The sequence below is a fragment of the Plecotus auritus genome (assembly GCF_963455305.1).
Source record: "Plecotus auritus genome assembly, chromosome: 7".
Lineage (NCBI taxonomy): Eukaryota > Metazoa > Chordata > Mammalia > Chiroptera > Vespertilionidae > Plecotus > Plecotus auritus.
Genome location: NC_137774.1, coordinates 81778370 through 81803542, shown reverse-complemented (window position 1 = coordinate 81803542; position 25173 = coordinate 81778370). Strand labels below are relative to the sequence as shown.

At 38.5% G+C, this 25173-nt stretch overlaps 1 protein-coding gene across 4 annotated transcripts in view; it reads right to left on the bottom strand.

Moving 5' to 3' along the window:
• Positions 1-25173, bottom strand: part of MRTFB (myocardin related transcription factor B) — a 307130-nt gene that overhangs the window by 112335 nt on the left and 169622 nt on the right. The window contains exon 5 of one of the 4 annotated variants that reach the window (XM_080680357.1): positions 23459-23521. The exons of the other annotated variants lie outside the window; for them this stretch is intronic. Within the exon in view, the coding sequence (XP_080536483.1) occupies positions 23459-23521 (63 nt within the window). The remainder of the gene's footprint in view (positions 1-23458; positions 23522-25173) is intronic. 4 annotated transcript variants of the gene reach the window in all.

Below are 25173 nucleotides of genomic sequence, written 5' to 3'. Positions count from 1 at the left end.
AATGAGAAGTGTAAACAATGACTGACAATGAAAACACTTCTCATAAAAATTGATATCAGCTATTTGTATATGATCCCAATGGTTTTCCAGAGCTGTGTTTGCTGTGATTTCAAATTTTTCCCTAAATATTATTTTTGAAATCATAAAATTGTTTTAAACTTTAGAGAACATTACTTACATGTTAATAAAGGCATATGGAAGTTTCAAATAGGAGGGTGAGAACTTCTAACAAAGAAGAGAGAAACAGGAAAGAAAACAGGAAACAGGGCAAACTTACCTAATGCATTGTTAAGGACAAACACTTTCTTAGTCACAACAGTAGAGACCACTTATACACAGAATACAAATATAAACAAAAAAGCTTCAATAAAAGCAAGAAGTAGGGACTGAGGTGTATTCAAACTATATTAAGAAGATTTCATATATACATACAAACAATATTTAACAAGGAAAAACAAAAAACGTTGGGAAATAACATGACAAAGTCTATGTTTATTATTTTTATGAGGTTACATACAAGTTTCAAATAAGCCAAGAAAAAAAAAAAAGGCTTGACAACTAGAATACTGTAGAAACAGTCTTTTTGTTGTTATTGTTGCTAATCCTCACCCAAGGATATTTTTCCCACTGATTTTTAGGGGGGGGGGGAGGGAGAGGGGGAAAAGAAGGGAGGGAGAAGGAAGGGGGGTCAATGTGAGAGAGACACATCGATTGGTTGTCTCTTGCACATGCCCTGACCAGGGCCAGGGATCAAACCTGCAACCCAGGTACGTGCCCTTGACTGGAATGCATGGGCCCACACTCTAATCACTGAACCACGTTGGCCAGGACTGTAGAAACAGTATTAAAAATAACAGGGCAAATTCATAAACATAGAGATCTGTAAAGTGCTAAATTGTGTGGATAGCTAAATAAATGTAGCTTAGAACGATATTGTCATCAATAATCAATTCTTTTCAAAATGAAGTTCATTACCATTTCAGAACATTCATAACAGGTTTCTAGGAATTTTGGTGGAAATAAATCCTTATCTGAATTGATACAGAATAAAATGTCCTTAAAAGGGTTTTTTACGTAACTTCAATGACAGTTAAGAAAGGGTTATTAGACGTCTACAAGATCATCAGCAAAGCAGAACAGAAAGCAATGTTTAGGTCATAAAATTAGAGAGTCTAAAATGAAATTTAAAAACCAATTTCATTGACAACACTGTCAAAAACAGATTTATGTATAAGACCTCTATATTAAAAACTAGAAAATTCTGCTGAAAGAGATTATGGAAAGGCTATACAAATGGAGAGACATCATATTGATGGACTGGAATTAAGATGTCAGTTCATCTAAATTAACATACAGATTCAACACATTCTCAAGAGCAGTGTCCACCACAGAAGCCATCAATAAACATAGGTACGTGTTCCATTTTTCCTAATATTCTGTTTTCTAGTAAAAATCACTAAAAGAGGCTAAAGGTTTGTTCATTTAAGTGGCATATAAATATATGTGAACTAACACCCTTATTTAATAAAAACACAGATTGGCTTAGATCTAAGATAAGTAGATACATAATGCTAAAATACTGGGAAATGTGTTAATGACAGAAGTCAAGGCTATAATGACTATTGATTTCCATGCAAATTAAAATATTTGTTTTATTTGAGAAATTGAACCACCCCTTTAAAAATTCTTTTTAAGAAGATGTACTACATATATACAATGGAATACTACTCAGCCACAAAAAAGGATGAAATACTGCCATTTGCAACAACATGGATGGACCTTGAAAATATAGTAAGTGAAATAAGTCAGTCAGAAAAAGCTAAAACTATGTAATTTCACTCATATATGGGATATAAAACTGAAACTTATGAACACAAACAGCAGTGTGGTGGTTGCTAGAGGGAAGGGGTGGGGAGGAAGAGGGGGTCCTAATATATGGTGACAGAAGATTTGACTTTGGGTGGTGGGCACATGGTGCAATATACAGATATTATAACATAGAAACCCACACCTGATATCTGTATGATCATGTTAATCAATGTTACCCCAATAAATTTATTTCAAAAAATAAAAGGGTTTCTAAAGTACCCCCAATAATGTCTTTTTAAATGGTAATACCTTACTTTCTTCCAACTGGGTCTATCCAAAAGAATGAAAGTATGAAATGATAGTACTGTATGAAGTCTGTTATTTATTTCAATAACAACAAATTATGTGGGTGGGGAGAAGAAAAGAAGGGAATGAGTCTTTTTTGGTTATATTTTTTATATAGTTCTGACTTTGCACCAATAATGAACTCTCAGAAAGAGAAGGAAACAATCCCATTTACCATTGCAACAATAAGGATGGGGAACAAATTAAAACTGAATAGGAACAGAAACAAATTAACCTAATTATATATCAAACTGATAACACAACATCACAAAGCCAACAAAACAATTAATCCAAGAAAATTTTAAACACAGTCATGATTGTACACCTTCACTGGAAATATTGGAGATAGTCTAAGGACAAAACAAACTACAAAGGAATCTTGAAATTAATAGGTTTGTTGTTAGTAGTAGTATTGGATGCAATCCTGAAATTAGTTTGTATGCTATAGGACTGAGCAAATCAGTACATATACTGATGTTTTGGGAACTAAGATTTTCATTTTGGAGAAAAGAAATGGTGTTGGATTAAAATTAGATTTAGGATTTTTATTTTTTTACTTTTAATTTTAATGTAAAATACATACAAAACCCCCCAAACATTTCTCTTACCCTAAGAGCTCCTGCTTTTGTGCTTCCCTCTAGTCACTTCTCCTCTGACAAGGGTCTAACTACTATCCTGATTTCTAACACCACAGAGAAGTTTTGTCTGTTTTTGTACTTTATATAAATAGAATCATATAGTGTGTACTCTTATGACTAGCTGCCTTAGCTCAATGTTATTTTTGTGAGATTCATACATATTCTTAAATGAAGCTGTATTATGTTCATTCTTTTTGCTATATTCTACTGTGTGATATATCACAATTTATTAAACCATTCTATTGCAGGTGAACATCTGGGTAGTTTCCAGTCTTTCTCTATAGCCAGTAGATGGAACCATATGAAATTGCTGACAGTGCGTACAAAAAAGGGCAATTTCATATAATTCAAATTAAAGCATCTTCTGATGAACATATCTATATCTATCTCTATCTATATACAGATATAGATAAATATATAAAAGCCTAAATGACCGGTCGCCTGTTTGACCATTTGACCAGTAGCTATGACGCACACTGACCACCAGGGGACACTCAATGCACAGGCATGGAAACATGGAACAGACTGATGAATCTCAGAGGGAAGCGGGGCAGGGGGAGGGCAGGAAGACATTAACCAAAGACCTTATATGCATACCAGAGGCCTGGTGCATGGATTCGTGCACCAGTAGGGTCCCTCGGCATGGCCTGCAGGGATCGGCCACAACAGGCAGTCCGACAGACCCCAAGGAGTCCCAGACTGTGAGAGGGCACAGGCCAGGCCGAGGGACCCCACTGGTGCACAAATCTGTGCACTGGGCTTCTAGTATATATATATACACTAGAGGCCCGGTGCACGAAATTTGTGCACGGGAGAGGGGGGTGTCCCTCAGCCTAGCCTGCACCCTCTCCAATCTGGAACCCCTCCAGGGATGTCCGACTGCCCGTTTAAGCACGATCACACCGGGATCGTGCTTAAACGGGCAGTTGGACATCCCTCTCACAATCCAGGACTGCTGGCTCCCAACTGCTCACCTGCCTGCCTTCCTGATTGCCCCTAACCGCTTCTGCCTGCCAGCCTGATCACCCTCTAACTACTCCCCTGCCAGCCTGATTGATGCCTAACTGCTCCCCTACCAGCCTGTTTGCCCATAACTGCCCTCCCCTGCAGGCCTGGTCACTCCTAACTGCCCTCCCCTGCAGGCCTGGTTACCCCTAACTGCCCTCCCCTGCAGGCTTGATCGCTCCCAACTGCCCTCCCTTGCAGGCCTGGTCCCTCCCAACTGCCCTCCCCTGCTGGCCTGATCGCCCACAACTGCCCTCCCTTGCAGGCCTGGTCCTTCCCAACTGCTCTCCCTTGCTGGCCATCTTGTGGTGGCCATCTGGTGTCCACATGGGGACAGGATCTTTGACCACATGGGGGCAGCCATCTTGTGTGTTGGAGTGATGGTCAATCTGCATATTACTCTTTTATTAGACTGATAGAGGCCTGGTGCACGGGTGGAGGCCAGCTGGTTTGCCCTGAAGGGTGTCCTGGATCAGGGTGGGGGTTCCCTTGGGGCGTGGGGCGGCCTGGGCGAGGGGCCTGTGGTGGTTTGCAGGCCGGCCATGCCCCCTCGCAACCCAAGCGGATTCCTGGTATCTGGGGTTTATTTATCTTCTACAATTGAAACTTTGTAGCCTGGAGCGGAGCCAAGCCTTTTGCTTGCTCTGTGGCGGCAGCCATTTCTATTGGGATTTATGTATCTTCTATGATTGAAACTTTGTAGCCTTAAGCGGAGGCCTGGGCTGGCCAGGGTGTGCGGAAAGCTTGGCTTCCTCCATCGCCGCGGGCAACCCTAGCCTCCTGCTCTTTCCAGCTCCGTGGCTGCCGTCATTTCTGTTTGGGTTTATGTATCTTCTATCATTGAAACTTTGTAGCCTTGAGTGGAGGCCTAGGCGGGTAAGGGCAGGCAGAAAGCTTTGCTTCCTCCATTGCCGGGGAAACCCAAGCCTCCCTCCTGCTCTCTGTGGCTGTAGCCATCTTGGTTGGGTTTATTTGCATATTTGCTCCTGATTGGCTTGTGGGTGTAGCAGAGTGATGGTTAATTTGCATATTACTCTTTTATTATATAGGATGTGTGTATACATATATATATCTCGTATCAAATAAAAGAGTAATATGCAAATTAACCACACCTCCACGACACCCACAAGCCACGCCCACCAGCCAATCAGGAGCGAGTATGCAAATTTACCCAACCAAGATGGCTGCGGCCACGGAGCTGCAGCAAGCAGGAGGCTTGGGTTTCCCCGGCAATGGAGGAAGCCAAGCTTTCCGCCTGCCCTGGCGGGCCCAGGACTACACTCAAGGCTACAAAGTTTCAATGATAGAAGATAATAAATCCCAACAAAAATGGCCGCAGCCACGGAGCTGGAGAGAGCAGGAGGCTTGAGTTGCCCCCGGCGATGGAGGAAGCCAAGCTTCCACAGCCCTGGCCTGCCTTGGCCTCCACTCACGGCTACAAAGTTTCAATTATAGAAGATAAGTAAACCCCAGATCCCAGGGCCTCTGCTTGGGTCTCTGGGGGCATGGCCTGCCTGCAAACCACCACAGGCCCCTAGCCCAGGCTGCCCCACGCCCCAAGGGAACCCCCACCCTGATCCGGGACACCCTTCAGGGCAAACCAGCTGACCCCCACCTGTGCACCAGGCCTCTATCCTATCTAATAAAAGAGTAATATGCAGATTGACCATCACTCCAACACACAAGATGGCTGTCCCTATGTGGTCAAAGATCCTGCCCCCATGTGGACACAAGATGGCTGCCACAAGATGGCCAGCAGGGTAGGGCAGTTGGAAGGGACCAGGCCTGCAAGGGAGGGCAGTTGGGGGTGATCAAGCCTGCAGGGGAGGGCAATTAGGGGTGACCAGGCTGGCAGAGGAGGGAAGTTGGGGGCGACCGGGCCTGCAGGGAAGGGCAGTTAGGGGTGACCAGGCCTGCAGGGGAGAGCAGTTGCGGGGGACCAGGCCTGCAGGGGAGGGCAGTTAGGGGTGACCAGGCCTGCAGGGGAGGGCAGTTAGGGGTGACCAGGCCTGCAGGGGAGGGCAGTTAGGGGCAATCAGGCTGGCAGGGGAGCAGTTAGGCATCAATCAGGCTGGCAGGGGAGTGGTTAGGGGGTGATCAAGCTGGCAGGCTGAAGTGGTTAGGGGCAATCAGGAAGGCAAGCAGTTGGGAGCCAGCAGTCCTGGATTGTGAGAGGGATGTCTGACTGCCCGTTTAGGCCCAATCCTACCTGGATCAGGCCTAAACGGGCAGTCGGACATCCCTTGAGGGGTCCCAGATAGGAGAGGGTGCAGGCTGGGCTGAGGGACACCCCCACCCTGTGCACGAATTTCGTGCACCGGGTCTCTAATGTGTGTGTGTGTGTGTATATATATTTCTTTTGAGTTAAATCTAGGAGTGGAATTGCTGATAACTAGAATTATACAAAATAATTTTCTAAAATGGTTATAGCAGTTTACATACCTACTGATTGTTCAATATCCTTGATACACCTGGTGTTCCTTTTTCATTTTGTTTATTCTTGTAGATGTGGTTTTCATTTGCACTAATCTGATGACAAATTAATGCAAAGCCCCATATATGCCCACCATTTTGTATTTCTACTTTTGTGAAGTTTGTGCCAAGGCTTTTTTGTCCAATTATTTTATATTGGCTTGTATCTGTTGTTCCCATATTCTAAAGAAAAATCTTTTGTTAAATATATGCATTAAGAATAATCTCTTCCCACTCGGTGGGTTGCCTTTTCTCTCAGTGATGTCTTTTGGTGCATAGGAGTTAATTTAAATATAGATTTTTCTTTTATGGGTAGTGCTATTTGTGTTTTATTTAAGAAATTTTTGCTCACTCCAAGTTTATGGAAATGTTTTCCCCTAAAGTGCTTTACCTCTTTCATAGTTAGACTTTTTGGGTATGGCATGAATTCCATATAAATTTCTTTCAACTGGACACTACATTAATCCAGAATATTTATTTAAAAAGACCATCCTGGACCTGGAGAGCATTATGCTAAGAGAAATAAGCCAGTTGGAGAAAGATAAGTATCACATGATCTCACTCATTTGTGGAATATAATGAACAACATAAACTGATGAACAAAAATGGATCCAGAGACATAAAAGCATCGAACAGACAATCAAATCTCATAGGGACGGCAAGGGAGGTAGTGGTGGTGGTGGCGGGGGCGGGAAGAGATCAACCAAAGGACTTATATGCATGCATATAAGCATAACCAATGGACACACAGTAGACGGGTGAGGAGCAGGTTGGGAGGGGTTAATGGGGGAAAAAGGATACATATGTAATACTTTCAACAATAAAGAATTTTTTAAAAAAGACTATCCCATCCCCACTGCACAAACATGTCACCTTTGTAATGAATTAGGTGATTGAATAATACTGTCTATTCCTGATTTCTCTCTTCCGTTCCATTGGTTAGACTGCTTATCTGTCTAAACTACCATAGTGTTACAGCAGGTCTTGATATCTGATAATGTAAATCTTCTAGTTGTCCATATTCTTTAAGACTACATGGCTATTCCTGGCTGGAATTCGTAATTTTTTCTTAAAAAAAAAAAAAAAAAAGTTCTAGCTCAGCCTACTGAAAAGGCCTAGAAGCAATGGTACCCAAGGAACAATGAGCACATCTAGTTCTCAGATCTTGGTTTCTAAAAACTATTCCTCATTAAAAGAACCAGGAATCCTTACAAAAAGTACTAATTCCAGGATTGGGGCAATGCAAACATAAAGGAAATCCTGAAATGACCAAAATGTAAGTGTGATGGGTCAAAGGGAAACAAAAGCCACATTGAACAAGCTTTCATTGGCCAAATTTGGGACAATTTGTGCATAAAAATATACAATAATGGGTAGTATCTTCCCAGTTATAAAAAATAAACAACATATGAGTCCACAGGAATATATCCCTTTAGAAAAGAAGGTTCTTCTCATGTCAGTTAATAAATGGAAGAAAGGAAATGTGAGGATTAGAAAACCATCATTTCTAATTACTTTTACCATAATTTATTTAGGCAAGAATCATCATTAAAACCATGAATGAAAGAAAGCATTAGGAAACAGAATAGCCAGTCTCAAAGTATGAACCCACATAATACTTTGTAATTAATTGTATTGTAATTAATTACTAATTATAATTACTGAAAGAAATAGGAGGTGAGGGGAACAATTTCTTTTTTTTTTGTTGTTGTTAATTCTCACCTGAGGATATTTTTCCATTGATTTTTAGAGAGAGTGGGAGAAAGGGACTTGGTAGAGGGGAGAGAGAAAGATCAATTTGGCTGCCTCCTGCACCCGCTCTGACTGGGGCTGGGGATTGAAACTGCTACTCAGGTATGTGCCCTTGACCTGGAATCAAACCCAAGAACCTTTGGTGCCCAGGCCGATGCTCTAACCACTGAGAAACACAGGCCACGGCAGGGGAATACTATCTTAACCAACTGATCAAACTGAATATCACCAATTATGGGACAAACTGTCACATGCCTCCTGATGTGATTCACTGAGGACACAATGTCACCTATGTAATATTTCCACCAAAATCAGTCCCAACCTGGCCTGATTTTGCAAAATAACTGGCCTGGGCTCTTCCAAATGCCAAGTTGTGGAAGATTTTTTAAAAACTGGTTGGGAATGCAAAATGGTACAGCCACTTTGAAAGAGTTTGGCAGTTTCTTATAAAACTAAACATACTCTTACCATCCAATCCAGTAATCATGCATGCTCCTTGGTATTACCGTGAGCAGCTGAAAACTATCTCTATACAAAAACCTGCAAACATATTTATAGCAGGTTTCTTCATAATTATAAAAACTTGGAAGCAACTGATGTCCTTCAGGAGGTTGAATGAAAAAAACTGTGCTACATCAGACAATAGAATATTGACTATTCAGCACTAAGTGGAAATGAACTATCAAGCCATGAAAAAGACATGGAGGAACCTTAAAAGAAGCCAATCTGAAAAGGTCACATATTGTATGACTCCAATTACGTGGCATTCTGAAAAAGGCAAAATATGGAGACAATAAAAAGACCAGTAATTGCTAGGTTGGGGAGCGGGAGAGAGGAGGAATGTGGAGAAAGGAGATGAACAGGCAAAGCACAGAGGATTTTTTAGGGCGGTGAAAGTATTCTGTATGGTATTATAATGATGGATACTTGTCATTATACATTTGTCCAAAACCACTGAATATACAACATCAAGAGTGAACCATAAGGTAAACTATGAACTTTGAGTGATTATGATGTATCAACGTAGATTCTTCCTTGGTAAAATATGTGCCACTCTGGTGAATGATGCTGATAATGAGGGAGGCTACCCATGTATTGAGAGTATATGGAAAAATCTCTATACCTTTCTCTCAATTCTATTATAAAACTAGAACTTCTCTGAAAATATCACATCTTTTTAAAGAAAAAGTAGAGGAACTGTTCTAGATTAGAGGAGATTAAAGGTATATGACAACCAAATGCAATAAGTGATATGTGATTAGATCCTGGTTTTTAAAACAACTAAGCATAAATACTCTCTAGGTCCCCCTCCATGCTGTCTCAAATAGTAAGAGATCCTTCTTTTTCACTGCTGCATAGTATTCCATGGTGTAAATGTACCACAGCTTTTTTATCCACTCATCTACTGATGGGCACTTGGGCTGTTTCCAGACTTTAACTATTGTAAATTGTGTTGCTATGAACACAGGGGTGCATACATTCTGATTGGTATTTTGGGTCTCTCAGGATATATTCATAGAAGTGGGATCATTGGGTCAAATGGCAGTTCCATATTTAATTATTTGAGGAAACTCCATACTGTTTTCCATAATGGCTGTACCAGTCTGCATTCCCACCAGCAGTGTACTGGGATTCCCTTTTCTCCACACCCTTGCCAGCACTCGTCATTTGTTGATTTGTTGATGGTAGTCCTTCTGACAGGTGTGAGGCAATATCACATCGTCATTTTAATTTGCATCTCTCTGATGATCAGTGATTATGAGCATTTTTTCATATGTCTCTTGGCCAATTGTATGTCCACTGTGGAAATATGTCTATTTAGGCCCTTTGCCCATTTTTTCAAGTGGAATGTCTTCCTTTTGATAAATTGTATGAGCTTCTTATATGTTTTGGATATTAACCCCTTATCAGATGTATCATTGGCAAATATATTCTCCCATACAGTGGGCTCCTTTTCATTTTGTTGATCGTTTCTTTTGCTGTGCAGAAGCTTTTTATTTTGATGTAGTCCCATTTGTTTATTTTCTCCTGTTTCCCTAGCCCTAGGAGTGTACTGGCAAACATATTACTACGAGAGATGTCTGAGACTTTTGCTGCCAAAGGTTTCTTCTAGGATTTTTATGGTTTCACGACTTAACATTTAAGTCTTTTATCCATTTTGAGTTTATCACATGATCTCACTCATATGTGGAATCTAAAGAACAAAATAAACTGATGAACAAAACAGATCCAGTCACACAGAAACATGGAACAGATTGACGAATCTCAGAGGGTAGGTGGGGGTGGGTGGGAATAGATTAACCAAAGAACTTCTATGCATATATGCATAACCCATGGACACAGACAATAGTGTGGTGAAGGCCTGGGGCAGGGGGTGGTTGCAGGCTAGAAGGGGTCAATGGGGTAAAAAAAAAAAGGGGGGACATTTGTAATACTTTCAACAATAAAGATAAATTTAAAAATATAAAAATAAATTAATAAAATGAAGGACATTATTGGGGGAAGTGGGGAAATATGAATATGAGCTGTATATTTAATATACTACTGAATCAATGTTCATTTTTTGAGGGTGATAACTTTATTATTGATAACTGTATATGTATATTTTTATTCTTAGAAGATACATGGTGATATATTTAAGCATGCCTGTAGCTTACTTGCAAATGATTTTTAAATAAAAGGTTAATAAATTGCTCTAAGTTCAGGAGTTAAAAGGAACATGTAAAAAATTGTTACCCTGCTGTAAAACATTAAAGAGAAAAATGTCCATTTCTATTTTTTCCATAGGAAAGATACAACTGATTTATAGAACAAGTAAAAGTAGGTTTTTACCTTAGTCTTTAAATGTCAAATACTTTATTATGAAATAAATTGCTATTAACAGAATGATCTCTTATTAGGCTCTCAATTTTACTAGCATATCTAAAAATAATCTATTTAAAAGTTAAAAAGAACAAAATGATAAGTTGAATATCTTCACTAGAAGAATTTATCAAATTTCTTCATTCATTTGGCTGAGTACCTTCAAAAGTACTAGGTTAGAATGAACAGAGACACAAAATTGACTAGAGTTCTCTCTTCTAAATTACAAAGTTGCTTGGCTATAATTTTTCTGAGCATGGCAATATTGGAGAGGAGTGCAAAGTGAAATATGACATAAGAAGAGAATGAACATGCCTGTGTGTCTTTATTTGCATGAATGTCCAAATGAATAAACTTCATCAAGCACCCACTGTGTATGCTGGTTAAATTCAATGAAGTTGGTGGTGAGTTTAAAATATCTTAATTGTCAACTGGCTTTTAAAATAAAACTATTCTGCTCAAGCAAAATCTTAACATTTTAAATTTTAGTTTCATATGTAGTTACATTTATACCTTTTGTAAGTACTTTATATAAAAAGTAAAAGCAATAATCTATTTTAAAATAGATTTTAACACTTTACTTTAACCTTCTTCTAAATAAAACTTATCCTTCCTATTATAATAGTACTCTTTATAACCTTAGAGGTAACTTTAGAGGCAAGCATATCTTTAAAACTTTATTCCTTTTTAGCATCTTGTTCTTGGCATTAATTAATTTCTGTGACCCTCAGTTTATAGGTCTTATAAAATGGGAACCATTAAAACCTACCTCATGAGGTAAAATGCCTTTATCTATTCAGGGAACGAAACCTCTCTACTGCTACAATTTAGTACTTTAACTTGGCTATCTACCAGTTTAGGTGCTAGGCCTACTATATGGGAAAGGGGAAAGAATGTGCAATATACAGAAACACAGAAAACCAAAAACAGTGACTTATTTGTAGGTAGATCTAAAAAAAAAAGTGTTAATTGGTTATATCATAGAAGAGGTTGAGAAAAAAAGTGGTTTATTTTTGTGAGAAGGTCATAGTACAGTAGTCCAACCCTTTATCCATAGGGGATATGTTCCAAGATCCTGAATGAATACCTGAAACCGTGGATTGTACTAAATCCTATATATACTATGTTTTTTCCTACACATGCATACATATGATGAAGTTTAATTTATAAATTAGACACAGTAAGAGATTAACAATAATGAATAATAAAATAGAACTATTATAATAGTATACTGTAATAAAAGTTATGTGAATGTGGTATCTCTCAAAATATCTTACTGTACTGTTCTCACCCTTCTTCTTGTGATGATGTGAGATGTTGCAATGCCTAGGTGATGAGATGAAGTGAGGTGAATGACGTAGACCATGTCACATAGTATTAGGCTACTATGAGAGTCACTTGAACACAAGCACTGCAATATTGCAAAAGTTGACCTGATAACCAAGATGGCTGCCAAATGACTAAAAGGTGAGCAGCATATACAGTGTGGGTACATTGGACAGAGGGATGATTCATGTTCCAGGAGAAATGGAGGAGATGGTATAAGATTTTATCATGCTACTAAGAATGGCATGCAATTTAAAATTTATGAATTGTTTATTTCCAGAATTTTCCATTTAATATTTTGGGGCCTCAGCTAAATGCAGGTAACTAAAATGATGGAAAGTGAAACCACAGATAAGGAGGGACTACTACGTATGTGTTAGGTATTTAATTTACATAATTATATTCCTTAAAAAGCAAAGGTGGGGGCAACACCTTATAAAAATTGTATAGCTTGAAAATAAAAATTATATTGGAAAAGTTTCTGCATTAGCATATTTAAACCACTTTACACATTAATGCAAATAATTATGCTTTCAAACATTCAGGCCAATAAAATGCAATTGTGTATATTAAACTTACTTGATAAAAAAACCAAATATATTCTAAAATGTATAGTATGAGTATATAATAATGATTCTAATTTTCAAAAACATAATAGAATTAATTTTACTTTCCATTTATTTGATGGTGTCTTATTTGGTTTCTGTCTATTATTGACAATAGGTCACCTGGACCAAATAAGAGTAAGAATCAAGCCCAATGGTTCTTAAGTGGAGCTGCACACCTACTACAGGCTCTGTTCTTCTGACTCTCTGGGGCCAGTTTTGACATGTAAGTTTCATTCACCCTGATCACTATTGATGGCTCCCACCTGTTCTTTGTTTCCTAACCCACTCAGGCTTCTCAGTGACAGTGTGATAGCCACACAAGGCACAGATGAGCCAAGAGGATGGCCTTGGCGGGAGCCTTTAACCTCTGTGCCCAAGGGTAAAGTAGGAAGTACAGACCATGGGTAACCTGACTGCAGAGCTTTTGATCAAACTGTGTTTCTATGATTCTCAAATAGCCTCATTATTAAGTGATATTCTACTTTATTTTTCTATTATAACACTCAAACTTTATCCACACAAATTCTCCTTTTAAAGCTGTTTGCCAACAAAGGATGAGAATCTGTGATGTGTTTGTTGTGCAGATTCACCTTGATATTTAATTGGTTCTAAGTAGAATCTCCCTAATATCCTATATAATAAAAGCCTAATATGCAAATCGACTGAATGGCAGAATGACTGGTGGAACAACTGGTCTCTATGATGCGCACTGACCACCAGGGGGCAGATGCTCAATGCAGGAGCTGTCCCCAGCCTGCAGGCCCCAGGCCAGCCAAGGAGGGTGGCAGCAGGGGCCCCCCGATCACCCCACAGATCGGCCCTGATCGCTGGCCAGGCCTAGGGACCCTACCTATGCACGAATTTCGTGTATTGGGCCTCTAGTCATAATATAATCATGAGCTACTAAATCATGCTGATATTCCCCATTACATGATACTAGAGGCCCAGTGCACGAAATTAGTACACTTGGGGGGGGGGTGGTCCCTCAGCCTGGCCTGCACCCTCTTGCAGTCCAGGATCCCTCGCTCCTTACTGCCTGCCTGCTCGCTGCTCCTTACTGCTTGGCTCGCTGCTCTTTACCGCTGCCACTGAGGCAGAAGATGCTTCCGCCACTGCAGCTGTGCTCACCAGCCATGAGCCCGGCTCCTGGCTGAGTGGGGCTCTCCTTGTGGGAGCACACTGACCACCAGGGAGAAGCTCCTGGGTTGAACATTTGCCCCCTGGTGGTCAGTGCACATCATAGTGACTGGTCGTTCTGGTCATTCCACCATAATGGTCGCTTAGGCTTTTATTATATAGATTGCACTTTTAAAAGAAGGTTTTTTATGCAAAACATTGGGGGGTGAGGGCATGTATGGGAGTGGGGTGCGGGGGGGGGGGCAATGGTAAGATATGTACACATATAATACCTTAAAAAATAATAAAATAAAAGAAGGTTTTTTATTCCTTCACTGGTATAAAGTGCTATATGTGAATTATGAAAAGTGCAAACTATAGAACAAAAAGCAGGTGGACTAGTGTATATGTATGTAAATTGCCAAAAATAATTTGATATAATTCATTCCAGGGCATTCTTCTCCATATGGATAGGCTTCCTGTTTTGGAGAGAGGTGGAGAGGTTGATGGGAGGATATAAAGAGAATGGTTAGCTGCACTTATGATAAATCTTCAATTTTACTCCTTGTTTTTTCACTTACTATAACCATATAGTCTTGACAAGAAAATTTCCATTAATACACATGTGAGAATAAAAATAAAGTCTTTAGTATCTCTTCTAAAGGCTGACTCTTTTGCTTAGTTGAATCAAATTCAAATACTGAGACAAAAACAATTTCTTAACTTTAATATTTCTGTAAAGAGAAATTAAAATCTAGTCAGTTCTTTATTAATGCAGAATGGATTCTGCTAATCAGTGAGACCTTTCCTCCTTGGTGATCCCCACTACCACCAAAATGATGACTTTTTGAACCAACTTACTAACTATGCCATTGGCTCCAAGTGAACCAAGAGGCCCAAACATGATTTCTTTTATAAAAATCTTGCTGACGATTCTGTGCCCACAGCAAAAGCTGGAAAGCTACTTGCCAAGAGAACCAACTGTAACTATGGGCCTCAGTCTTTAATTAATAATTTGATTTAATTCATTCTCTGATCAAAGAGCCGGGAGCAACTTGGTGTGCCCAGTAAGGTCTGAGGGTTTGGGTGGATCCAAAATTAAAATGACACCACTGCTGTACTCTAGTCAAAAACCTAAGTTACGTGCACTCAGAGAAGAAATGCGTTTCCGTGGAAAAGCACAGGCCTTATGTTAAAATCCCAATTCCAGACTCCTGTTTTCAGCTAAGATGGACTGCACTTTCTCGCCATAAAAAACTAGAAAACTGGACAAAGTACATGAAACAACTGTTGTTGGGGAACAGGCAATGCTGGACAGTGAGCCCTAACAGAAAGAAAACAAATGAGATAAGCCTTACAGCCTTCCTAGCTTTCCACCTAGAGGCAATTTCAGACTGAATCCAAAGGGTAATTCAAACAAGCTAGTCAGGCTAGCTGAATTGAGGAGACAGAGATGAGAGCATGGGAGGCTAAGACAGCTGGAAGCTGCAGGGCAGAGTTCTGAAAAGGAGAGACCAGTGATGAAAAAGAGCTCTAGAATTCTGCATAAGGGTACCTTTGAGTCCGCTGAATACTGTTTTATGTGCATAGGGTGGAAATTCACAAGGCTGGGCAAGAATGAAACACAAGATAAACAATACAAAGTAAACACAAAATTGAAGGATGTTCAAGCTCCCACCAGCCAGAGTGAAAAATTCTCCCTGGGACATTTAGTGGGTACTTAGCAGAAACTCCAAAAGGGGTCAAGCCCTAGTAATTCAGGCACCATCCCTGGTGTGAATGTTATACTAGATTTTTCCTAAGGAGCTTTAAAAAGGCCTCAATAGTGATCCAAAAGTCCATGATTCTTACAAACCCAATCTACAACACTCTTTAAAGGAACACAACAAAAGAAAAATTTAGCCACTCAGCAATGTAACATCTACAATATTACGTCCCCCACCAAAAAAATTATTGGACTACTTGCCAAGAGACAGGGAAATGTCTCTTTAATAGGAGAAAAATATTGTCAATAAAAACAGACCCAGAAATGACAGAAAAAAATGGAACTACTAATAGCTCTAATAGCTATTATAACTATGTCCAAGTATTTAAAGGAAAATCTATAATAATAAAAGCATAATATGCTAATTAGACCAGACGGCTAAATAGCAGAATGACTGTCCAGCGACCTTCCGGACAAAGCTGGGGCTATGAGGGCCGAGCCCCTTGCACGATTTTTGTGCATCAGGCCTCTAGTATGTATATAATGACAACAGAAATGGACAATGCAAAAAAGAACAAAATGGAACTTACAGAGATAAAAATATATCTAAGATAAACATTTTATGTGTCAGGGTTAGTAGCTTATTAGACCTGCATTAGAAAAGATCAGTGAATTCTTTATTTTTTTAAAATTATTTTTTATATATCTACTAGAGGCCTGATGCACGAAGATTCGTGCAAGAATGGGCCTTCCTTCCCCTGGCTGCCGGCACCGCCTTCACTCTGGCCCAGAGCCGCCTTTCTGCCTTCGCTCTGGCCTGGAGCTGCCTTTCTGCCTTCCCACACTACCCAGAGGCCTGGAGTGGCTGGGGCAATGTGGAACGCCTGCATTGTCACCATGGCGTCAACGCAAGCTTCCTGCCCCTGGCCACTCGGCGCCTGCATATGCAAATTAACCTGACATCTTTGTTGGGTTAGTTTGCACACTCACTCCTGATTGGCTAGTGGGCGTCATGAAGGTACGGTCAATCTGCATCTTTCTCTTTTCTTAGTGTAGATATATATAAAAGCCTAAGCGACCAAATGACCAAATGACCAAACGACCGGTCGCTATGACACGCACTGACCACCAGGGGGCAGACACTCAACACAGGAGTGCCCCTTGGTGGTCAGTGCACTCCCATCGTGGGACCGCCACTCAGCTGACCGACTGGTGCCAGAGGCAGGGCTCACAGCTGGCGAGTGCTGCTACAGCGGCATGAGCCTCTCCTGATTGGGACTGACTGGACATGAGCCCACAGCAGGTGCAGCAGGGCCAAGATGAGTGGGAGTGGCAAGCAGGAGCGGCAGGTGGCATTAGACTGCCGGTTTCAGCCCGATCCCCACAGGCCATGCCGAGGGACCCCACCAGTCAGTGCACAAATCCATGCACTGGGCCTCTAGTATCTACATATTAAGATGTTATAAAGATAGTGAAATGAAACACTGTAGTAAAAATTTACTTTAAAAAGGCTAGAAAAGGGGACTAAAGAAACAGAAGATACTAGATAAACAAACAGCAAAACGATTTAAACTCAATTTTGGTAGGTAGTGCCTAAGACAGCCCCCAGTGATCTGCCTTCTGGTATTTATGGCCTGACAGAATCTTCTCCCTTTGAGTACTTTGTTTCTAATCAATAAAATTGGGCAATGTTGAGGAAATGTTGTTATTTTGTCTTGCTAGCAGATTTTCTCTTACTAGCTTTGCTAATGTAAACTGTCATGTTGGAGAGGCCCACGTGGACAGGAACTGAGGATCCAAAAGCCCTTAAGGAGCAGAATCTCATCAAGAACAATGTAAGTTTAGAAGTGGATCCTTCCAAGTGGAACCTTGAGATGAAAGCCCAGCCTTGGCTGACACCCGAATGCAGGCTTGTGAGAAACCTAGAGGCAGAGGTACCCATCTAAGCTGTGCCTGAATTCCAGACCTACAGGAACTGTGAGGTGATAAATGTGTCTGTGTTAAGCTACTAAGGTATGAAGTTGCTATACAGAAATAGATAACTAGTACAACAGACATATCACTAATTACTGTAAATGCAAACAATCTAAACACTTCAATTGAAAGACAGATTGTTAGACTAGACTTAAAAAAAAAAGATGCACTTCTATGCATCTAAAAGAACTGTACTTTAAATATAAAGATACAGATATGGGTTAAAGGTAAAAGCTGGGAAAAGATTTATCGTGCAATGCTAAACATAAGAAACCTAGAGTGGCTCTATTACTATCAAAGAAAACTTTAGTAGAAGAATCATTACCAAGGATGTAGGAACATTTCATAATGTAAACAAGTCAATTAATCAACAACACGTAACAGAGTCTCAAAACACAGGAAGGAAAAACAATACGGAAAGAAGAAACAAACAAATCCAATAGTAGATAGGGTTTTCAGCATACCTTTCTCTAAGCCATTGAATATACAAATAAAAAGAAGACCAGTTAAGATGTGTAAGACTTGAACAGCCTTATAAACCAAGTGGACCTAACTGACATTTATCTCATTTTCAAGGGTACAGAAAACACTCATGGTCATTTAAAAAATATACATATTTTTATGAAACAGTGAGTATACCTTAAATAGTTTTATTGTAATAACCAAAAACCAAAGTACAGTTGACTTTTGAACAAGGTGGGGGTTAGGGATTCTGACTCCTGTGCAGCTGAAAATTCACATATAACTTAAGTTGGCCCTCTGTATCTGTAGATTCCCAACAGAGGACAGAAAATTTTGATCCACAGAAACCCAAAATACTAATTTGAAAGAATATATGCAACCCTATGTCTATTGCAGTGCTATTTACAATAGCCAAGATTTGGAAGCAGCCCATGTGCCCATCAGTAGATGAGTGGATAAAAAAGCTATGGTACTACCTAACCGGTGTGGCTCAGTGGATAGAGCATTGGCCTGTGGACTGAAGGGTCCCAGGTTCAATTCCGGTTAAGGGCATGTACCTTGGTTGCAGGCACATCCCTAGTAGGGAGTGTGCAGGAGGCAGCTGATCGATGTTTCTCTCTCATTGATGTTTCTAACTCTCTATCCCTCTCCCTTCCTCTCTGTAAAAAAATCAATAAGATATATTAAAAAAAAAACAAAAAACTATGGTATATTTACACAAGGAAATACTACTTGGTCATAAAAAAAGCAAGCAAGCTTATCCTTTGCAACAGCCTGGATGGACCTGGAAAGCATTATGCTTAGTGATATACGTCAGTCAGAAAAAGACAAGTACCATATGATTTCACTCATGAGGAATCTAATGAACAAAATGAACAAAATAGAAACAGACTCATAGATACAGAGAACAGACTGACAGCTGTCAGAGGGGAGGGGTTTGGGGGCTGGGTAAAAAACGTAAAGGGATTAAGAAAAACAAAACAAAAAACCTCATAGACACAGCCAACAGTATGACGATTACCAGAAGGGAAGAAGGGTGGGGTGTGGAGGAGGCAGAAGAGGCTAAAGGGAGGATAAATGGTGATAGAAGGAGACTTAACTTGGGGTGGTGAACACACAATATAATATATACAGTTGATGTATTATAGAACTATATACCTGAAATCTACATAATTTTATTAAGCAATGACACCCCAGTAAATTCAATAAAAAGGAGGGAAATGAAATAATTATAAGCAGATTCATACTGTACTAGGGAAGAGAATATTTTAAGGATTCTTTTATAAAGTTGCTTTTAAAAGCAATTAATATGCTCCTGAGGATATGTTTTTAAAAAAAAGAAGAAGAAGAAGAAGAAGAAGAAAAAGAAAAAAAGAAAATTTTGATCCACAGCTGGTTGAATCCATGATGTGAAATCTGGGGACACAGAGAGCCAACTACGTATTTATTGATAAGAAAAATCCACATATAGTGGGCCAGCACAGTTCAAACTTGTGCTCTTCAAGGGCCAATTGTACTGTCCAAAACAACTGAACTCCAAAATTCAAAGTTTAGAACTAAGTTCTTGAATTTTTTAAAAAAATTATTGATTTGAGAGAGAGAGAAAAACGATTTGTTGTCCCACCTATATATGCATTCACTGGTTGATTCTCATATGTGTCCTGACTGGGGATGCAACTGTGATGTGTGGGGACGACACTCTAACCAACTGAGCTACCTGGCCAGGGATTGGATTTCTTTAAATTTCAATTTGTTTAATCCTAACTCGATCTGATTGGTGTACGTTTATATTCCTTTATCTATAAGATTCTACAAATTTGTAATATTTGGGTGTCCAAATAAAATCTTCAACTTTTTGAAGGTGTAAGCATTTTGTTTCTATTGAGTGTTGAGAAGGCATTCAGCAATCAATCAAGCAGCTACTCTACTTCTATGCACAAATAAATAAATAAGCATGTAACTATGTAACCAGAGATTTCACTAATTTATCAGCTAGTTACTATTTAACCAAATTCCATTTATTTGAAAAATGAAGAGACTAGCTAACAGAACTAGGTAGCCAGAGATAGAAAAATCTATGTTAGAAAAATATACTATTAGAAAAGTAATACTTTCTCATATTTTTCATCATATATATTTTTACACCAAACAAGAGCCACACAATTTTTAGCACATTCAATAACTATATGTGATCAATTACTAAGCAACTTACTATTTCACATTTGTTGCCATTTTATTTTACTAAGAGACCTCTGAAATATCCTGGGTTTCTGACAAGTTATTAGATTATATATATAATAAAATGAGTTTTATTTTTACTACTAATTTTGAGAGGCTTGGTTGAGATCATATATCAATTTACTTGCCTGTGTCTGATTTTTAAATTTGTTCAAAACATATTATAATCCTACAATGAAATATCAAATCATAAGAAATTTTTCACTGTGTAAGGACTCTTTCAATAGCTAAAACTTTGCACATTCATCCAAAGGATTAACTCATTGAAAGGAAACGTGCAAAGAAGGAAGCAAACCATACAAAATTCCCGATAAACCCAATCCTACAAATGAGGAATGGTATTCACCTCTGGAACTTCATACATGCAACTCACAGACTTCAGACTCAGATAACCATGAGGCTGCAGCATTTAAGGCCAACTATAAACCAAATAAGTCCTAATTACCCATTTCCTTAAGTTGTCTAGGCTTCAGAGCTCTTGGGTTCTGACCTTCTCATTTATTTTTAGGAGTATATTCTTTTTTTAAAAAAAGAAATATATAATAATACACAGTAAAATATTTTAGACTATTTGGATTAGTTGAAAACAACTTACAAATCTGCCCCCACCCCAGTAACCATAAAGCCTCATCTAAACAACTGCCATCACACCAAGATTTCACAGATTATCCTACCACACTAGAACTGTTTCTGTTTTCACATATTCCAAAGCTCACTGTGAGACAAGTAATCATTATTTGCATGTATGCTTGTTTTGTAAAAAATCGTTTCTGAATTTAGTTTATTTCTTTGTTAAATAATTGTGTTAATAATGAAAAATTTAATTTAGTAATATGGTTATGATATAGATTTCCTGGAATCAAAAACAGAAGTAATTTAAAAGACAACTCACAGCAAGAAATTTCTTTCAACATGACAAATTAACTGTTTTATCACTTCAAAATACCAAAAGTCTTCGGTATAGTACGTATCATATACATCAAATGTCTTAAAAGAGTCTCAGCAACCATATCTACTATCCTAATCTCTTCAGAACAAGTACATAAGGAGAAAAATCTGTAAATCAGTTCTCGATGACAGAGCGTTTGTTTAGGAGTTTACCAAATGGAATGACCTTGCTGGAATTCCTTCAAGCAGCCTGTGAAAATGTCAGAATGGAGTCTGTTTTGGAGGTCATAGTCCCTAGAGAGCTCTGAGTTTTGGCCTGTTTGTCTTTTCACATGCTTTAATATTTGAAAATCATTCCTTGTAGACACTGACTGATGCCCAGGGAATGCTAGGATTGTGGGAACTGGCAGTACCAACAAGAGAGACGAACTTCATGGGAAATCAGTGCCTACTACATTTGCCTTCTTAGCTCTCATCAGATAAGTTGCTCTTCAAATGTTATGAAGGCATACAGTGAGACATTAAGAAATTGCACGTCATTCTGACGTCTTAAAAAAAAAAAAGAACTTGTGGAAAATGGGAGCAAAATTACAAGGATTATTGAAAGAAACACTAAGTTATAAAACACCATGGCGGAACCCTGAAAAACTATGTTCACTTAGTATGAAATGAAATGTTGCATTTTCAAAACATACATACTAATAAAAAAGTTATAGTGTGCTAAATATATGCCCACACTGTCCTAAATACGTGACTTGTATGAACTCATTTAATCCTCATGGTGACTCTAAGAAGCAGGTATTAGTATGATCCCTGTTTTGCAGATGAAGAATTGAGGCAAAGAAAAGAAATTGAATTTGTCTAAATTCACATAAGTAGTGATGTTTTAGCCAGGATCCAGACTCATAAAGGGTGGCTCCAGAGTTGGTGCTCCCCATCACTCTGCCACTTCATGGTACATTTCCATCAAGCATGTAATGCTGACTAACTGGAACATGGACTAGTGATGTGCTACTTGCTATAAATGCTTTATTTCATTTACACCCCCCCCAATAACCTATATGGTACATCTAACATGATTCCTATTTATAGATGAGAGACAGGATCTGTGTGGCCTGACACCACATACCTAGAGAGATGGAACAGGCTCTAGGCTTGACTCTGTAGCCCTCTTTAAAACTAGGTTTCCCTTGCTCTCAGTTATTGGTAAGAATCATCTCTAAATTAATTTTCTGTATATAGTTGAGGGAATTACTTTCAAAAATCGATGTGTTCAACAATTTTATGAGACTATTCTAAATTTTAAATTGCCAATATTATACTAGAGGCTTAAGAATCTAAGAATTATTTTAAGGTAACTGACACATGATCATTCAATAAATTTTTTTCTACTTTTGAATTTTTTTAATACTTTGGGAGAATTGAATATTCTGATATGTAAACTTTTCTTTTATATAGGACCTGATGTGGTTTTATTAAGTAGTCCAATTGATAAACTTCTTAACTGCTCTGTCGGAATCTAGGCTTCTATCAAAGAGGGTCTCCTATTTTGTGGCCATAAACCTCAGATTTGCAGAGTGCTGACTAATTCTAACATTAGTTAGTTCTTAAACTTAGCCTACAAGAAGCAATTGCTTTTCTTGTTATATCTTTATTAAACAGAGAAGTCATATGTCAAAAATTTAAGTTGGTAAAACAGACACCCAACTATTAACATTTTCTTAATGAAAGTAATAACATAAATGACCAAATATTACATGAATAATTTGGGCTTAAAAAAAAAAGCTAAAATACTGTCTTTAAACTGATAATCTAATGCTATTATAAAAATGTTAACACATACCTGCCAACCCTTGAAAACCATGAATAGGAAGATATGGCATATTCTAAATTAGATACATTATTTTTTAGGATAACACAATTTTAGTCAATTTCTCTTTCCTTTTCAATATGGGGGAATGTCTGACTAATTGAGTGAGCTGGCATGTATGTTTAATAATATATCTGTGAGGAATGTATTAAATAGTGACATTACTAATTCCTACCTATGGAAAATTCCATTGGTTAACTGAGATGGAAGTTATCTTCTATTCTTTCAGTTTCTGCTGCCCAATGGATAGCACAAGGCAAGTGATAATGCGATATAAGAACACATGAATCAATGAGGGAGGGAAGCCAGAGAAAGACACATGGGCTGAAAGCTACCACACGGGTATTACAATAAGCATACCGTGACACAGAGAGCTTCTGAGACTTACCCATGCTCACAGACTGAGTCAGCAGAGGAGACTGGAGTCCTGACTCCCAAAAGACTACACTTCCTGTTAATAATAGTGAGGGCAGCAGGTGAGGGTAGTCAACAATATGGATTATTTAAAGGAGTTAAAAAACATTGACTATGGTATTTACTCATTAGTCTGGGTGATTATTAACTACAAAACCAAGAGAAAATTCCAATACATTTGTTATTCCAACATATTTGTCTTATTGTTTTCTGTCACAATAATACTTTATTACTGATGTCTTAAAATAAAATAACAAAGGAAGAAAAATAATCATGGATCACTTTTTTCCCAGTACATGCCCTATATCTATCATTTCTCTTCCTTTTTAGCTAGAAGAGGTGATTGGGGTTGGGTTAGATGGCTGACATAAGTAAAAAAAGCACTAACTTAATTTTAACAAAGTCTCTTGGCTCAGCACAAGGTCTGATTCAATTATTCAACTATAAATTAATTATTCAATACCAAGCAGCCCTAAAATGTCTAAGGAGCTAGGGGATTATAGTTGAGTAATGTTTATTAACTAATCATTTATATTTTATATGTTACCTTTTAAAATTGCTTTCTGAGAAACAGGAGACTGGTAACTCTAGAAAAGCTTTGTATAAATTTCAAGCAAACATTTTTATAAGTTTAAGATAACGTCTCATGTTGGATTAAACTGCTAATTATTATGTTCTAAATCTTACTTTTAATATAAATGTTAATTGCTGACTCTTAAGGATATTTCTGCAAGAGGACACAGTTTAAAGACTGAATAAGTAACTCAAAATGAGGCTTTAGGGTGTTACATAACTGGGGCCTATGGTCTTGCTGATGCACTTTTGAAGCTGTAAGCTTCATCTACCCTCTCAGTGATAACCAAAACACACTTATGTTAGTGTTCTGAACATGCCAGCTATAAATGGCAGGCTGTAAATTAATGCCCACCCCCCTCTCTCCCTCATCACACATACACACTGCTTGGGTGTGTTCAGCATGCAGTGAAGCAAACTAAATCCTCAGTAACAACAAACCTACCTACATAAGAAACCCAGAGTAGGTGAGAGAAGGTGGACAGGGTTACAGGTACTTATTTACATTGTGAAATAAAACATGCTATTTAATAGCAGGCTTTATAAAGCCCATTTTGAAAGGCAGCACCTCACCTTTAAGCTACTTATATGGCTTTTTTCCTTTGGAAAGGTTCAATAGATTGTCACTAACAAAAACAGTATGAGAGCTGCCACAATTAATCGAGAACTTATTTTGCAGTTGTCAGGAGGTTCATAGTTGGCTTTTAAACTTTATACTTGTGATTAGTATAAGTCCTAAAGCCTAATTTTCAAAAAATATTCAAAACAAACTACAGAAAATATTTAAATATATTTATCTTCTAAGTGTAAATATTCTTAAGTAACTCCTGAAAACAGAAAAAGAAATCATCTAAATGTATCAGAATATTTATTAATATCTTTGAAAATTATTTTAAATATTCAAGATCCTAAATATGTTAACAGTAAAGCCAATGACAAGACAATTTTATAGAAAATTATTCATTTCTATTACCTCCAGTTGTAGAAAGGGAAAGCAAGAATCCATAGTTCCCTATCTTGGCTTTTTAGCCTCTAATTTTTTCTCTCCCATTTATGACACTACTAGAGGCCTGGTGCACGAATTTGTGCATGGGTAGGCTCCCTTAGCCTGGCTGG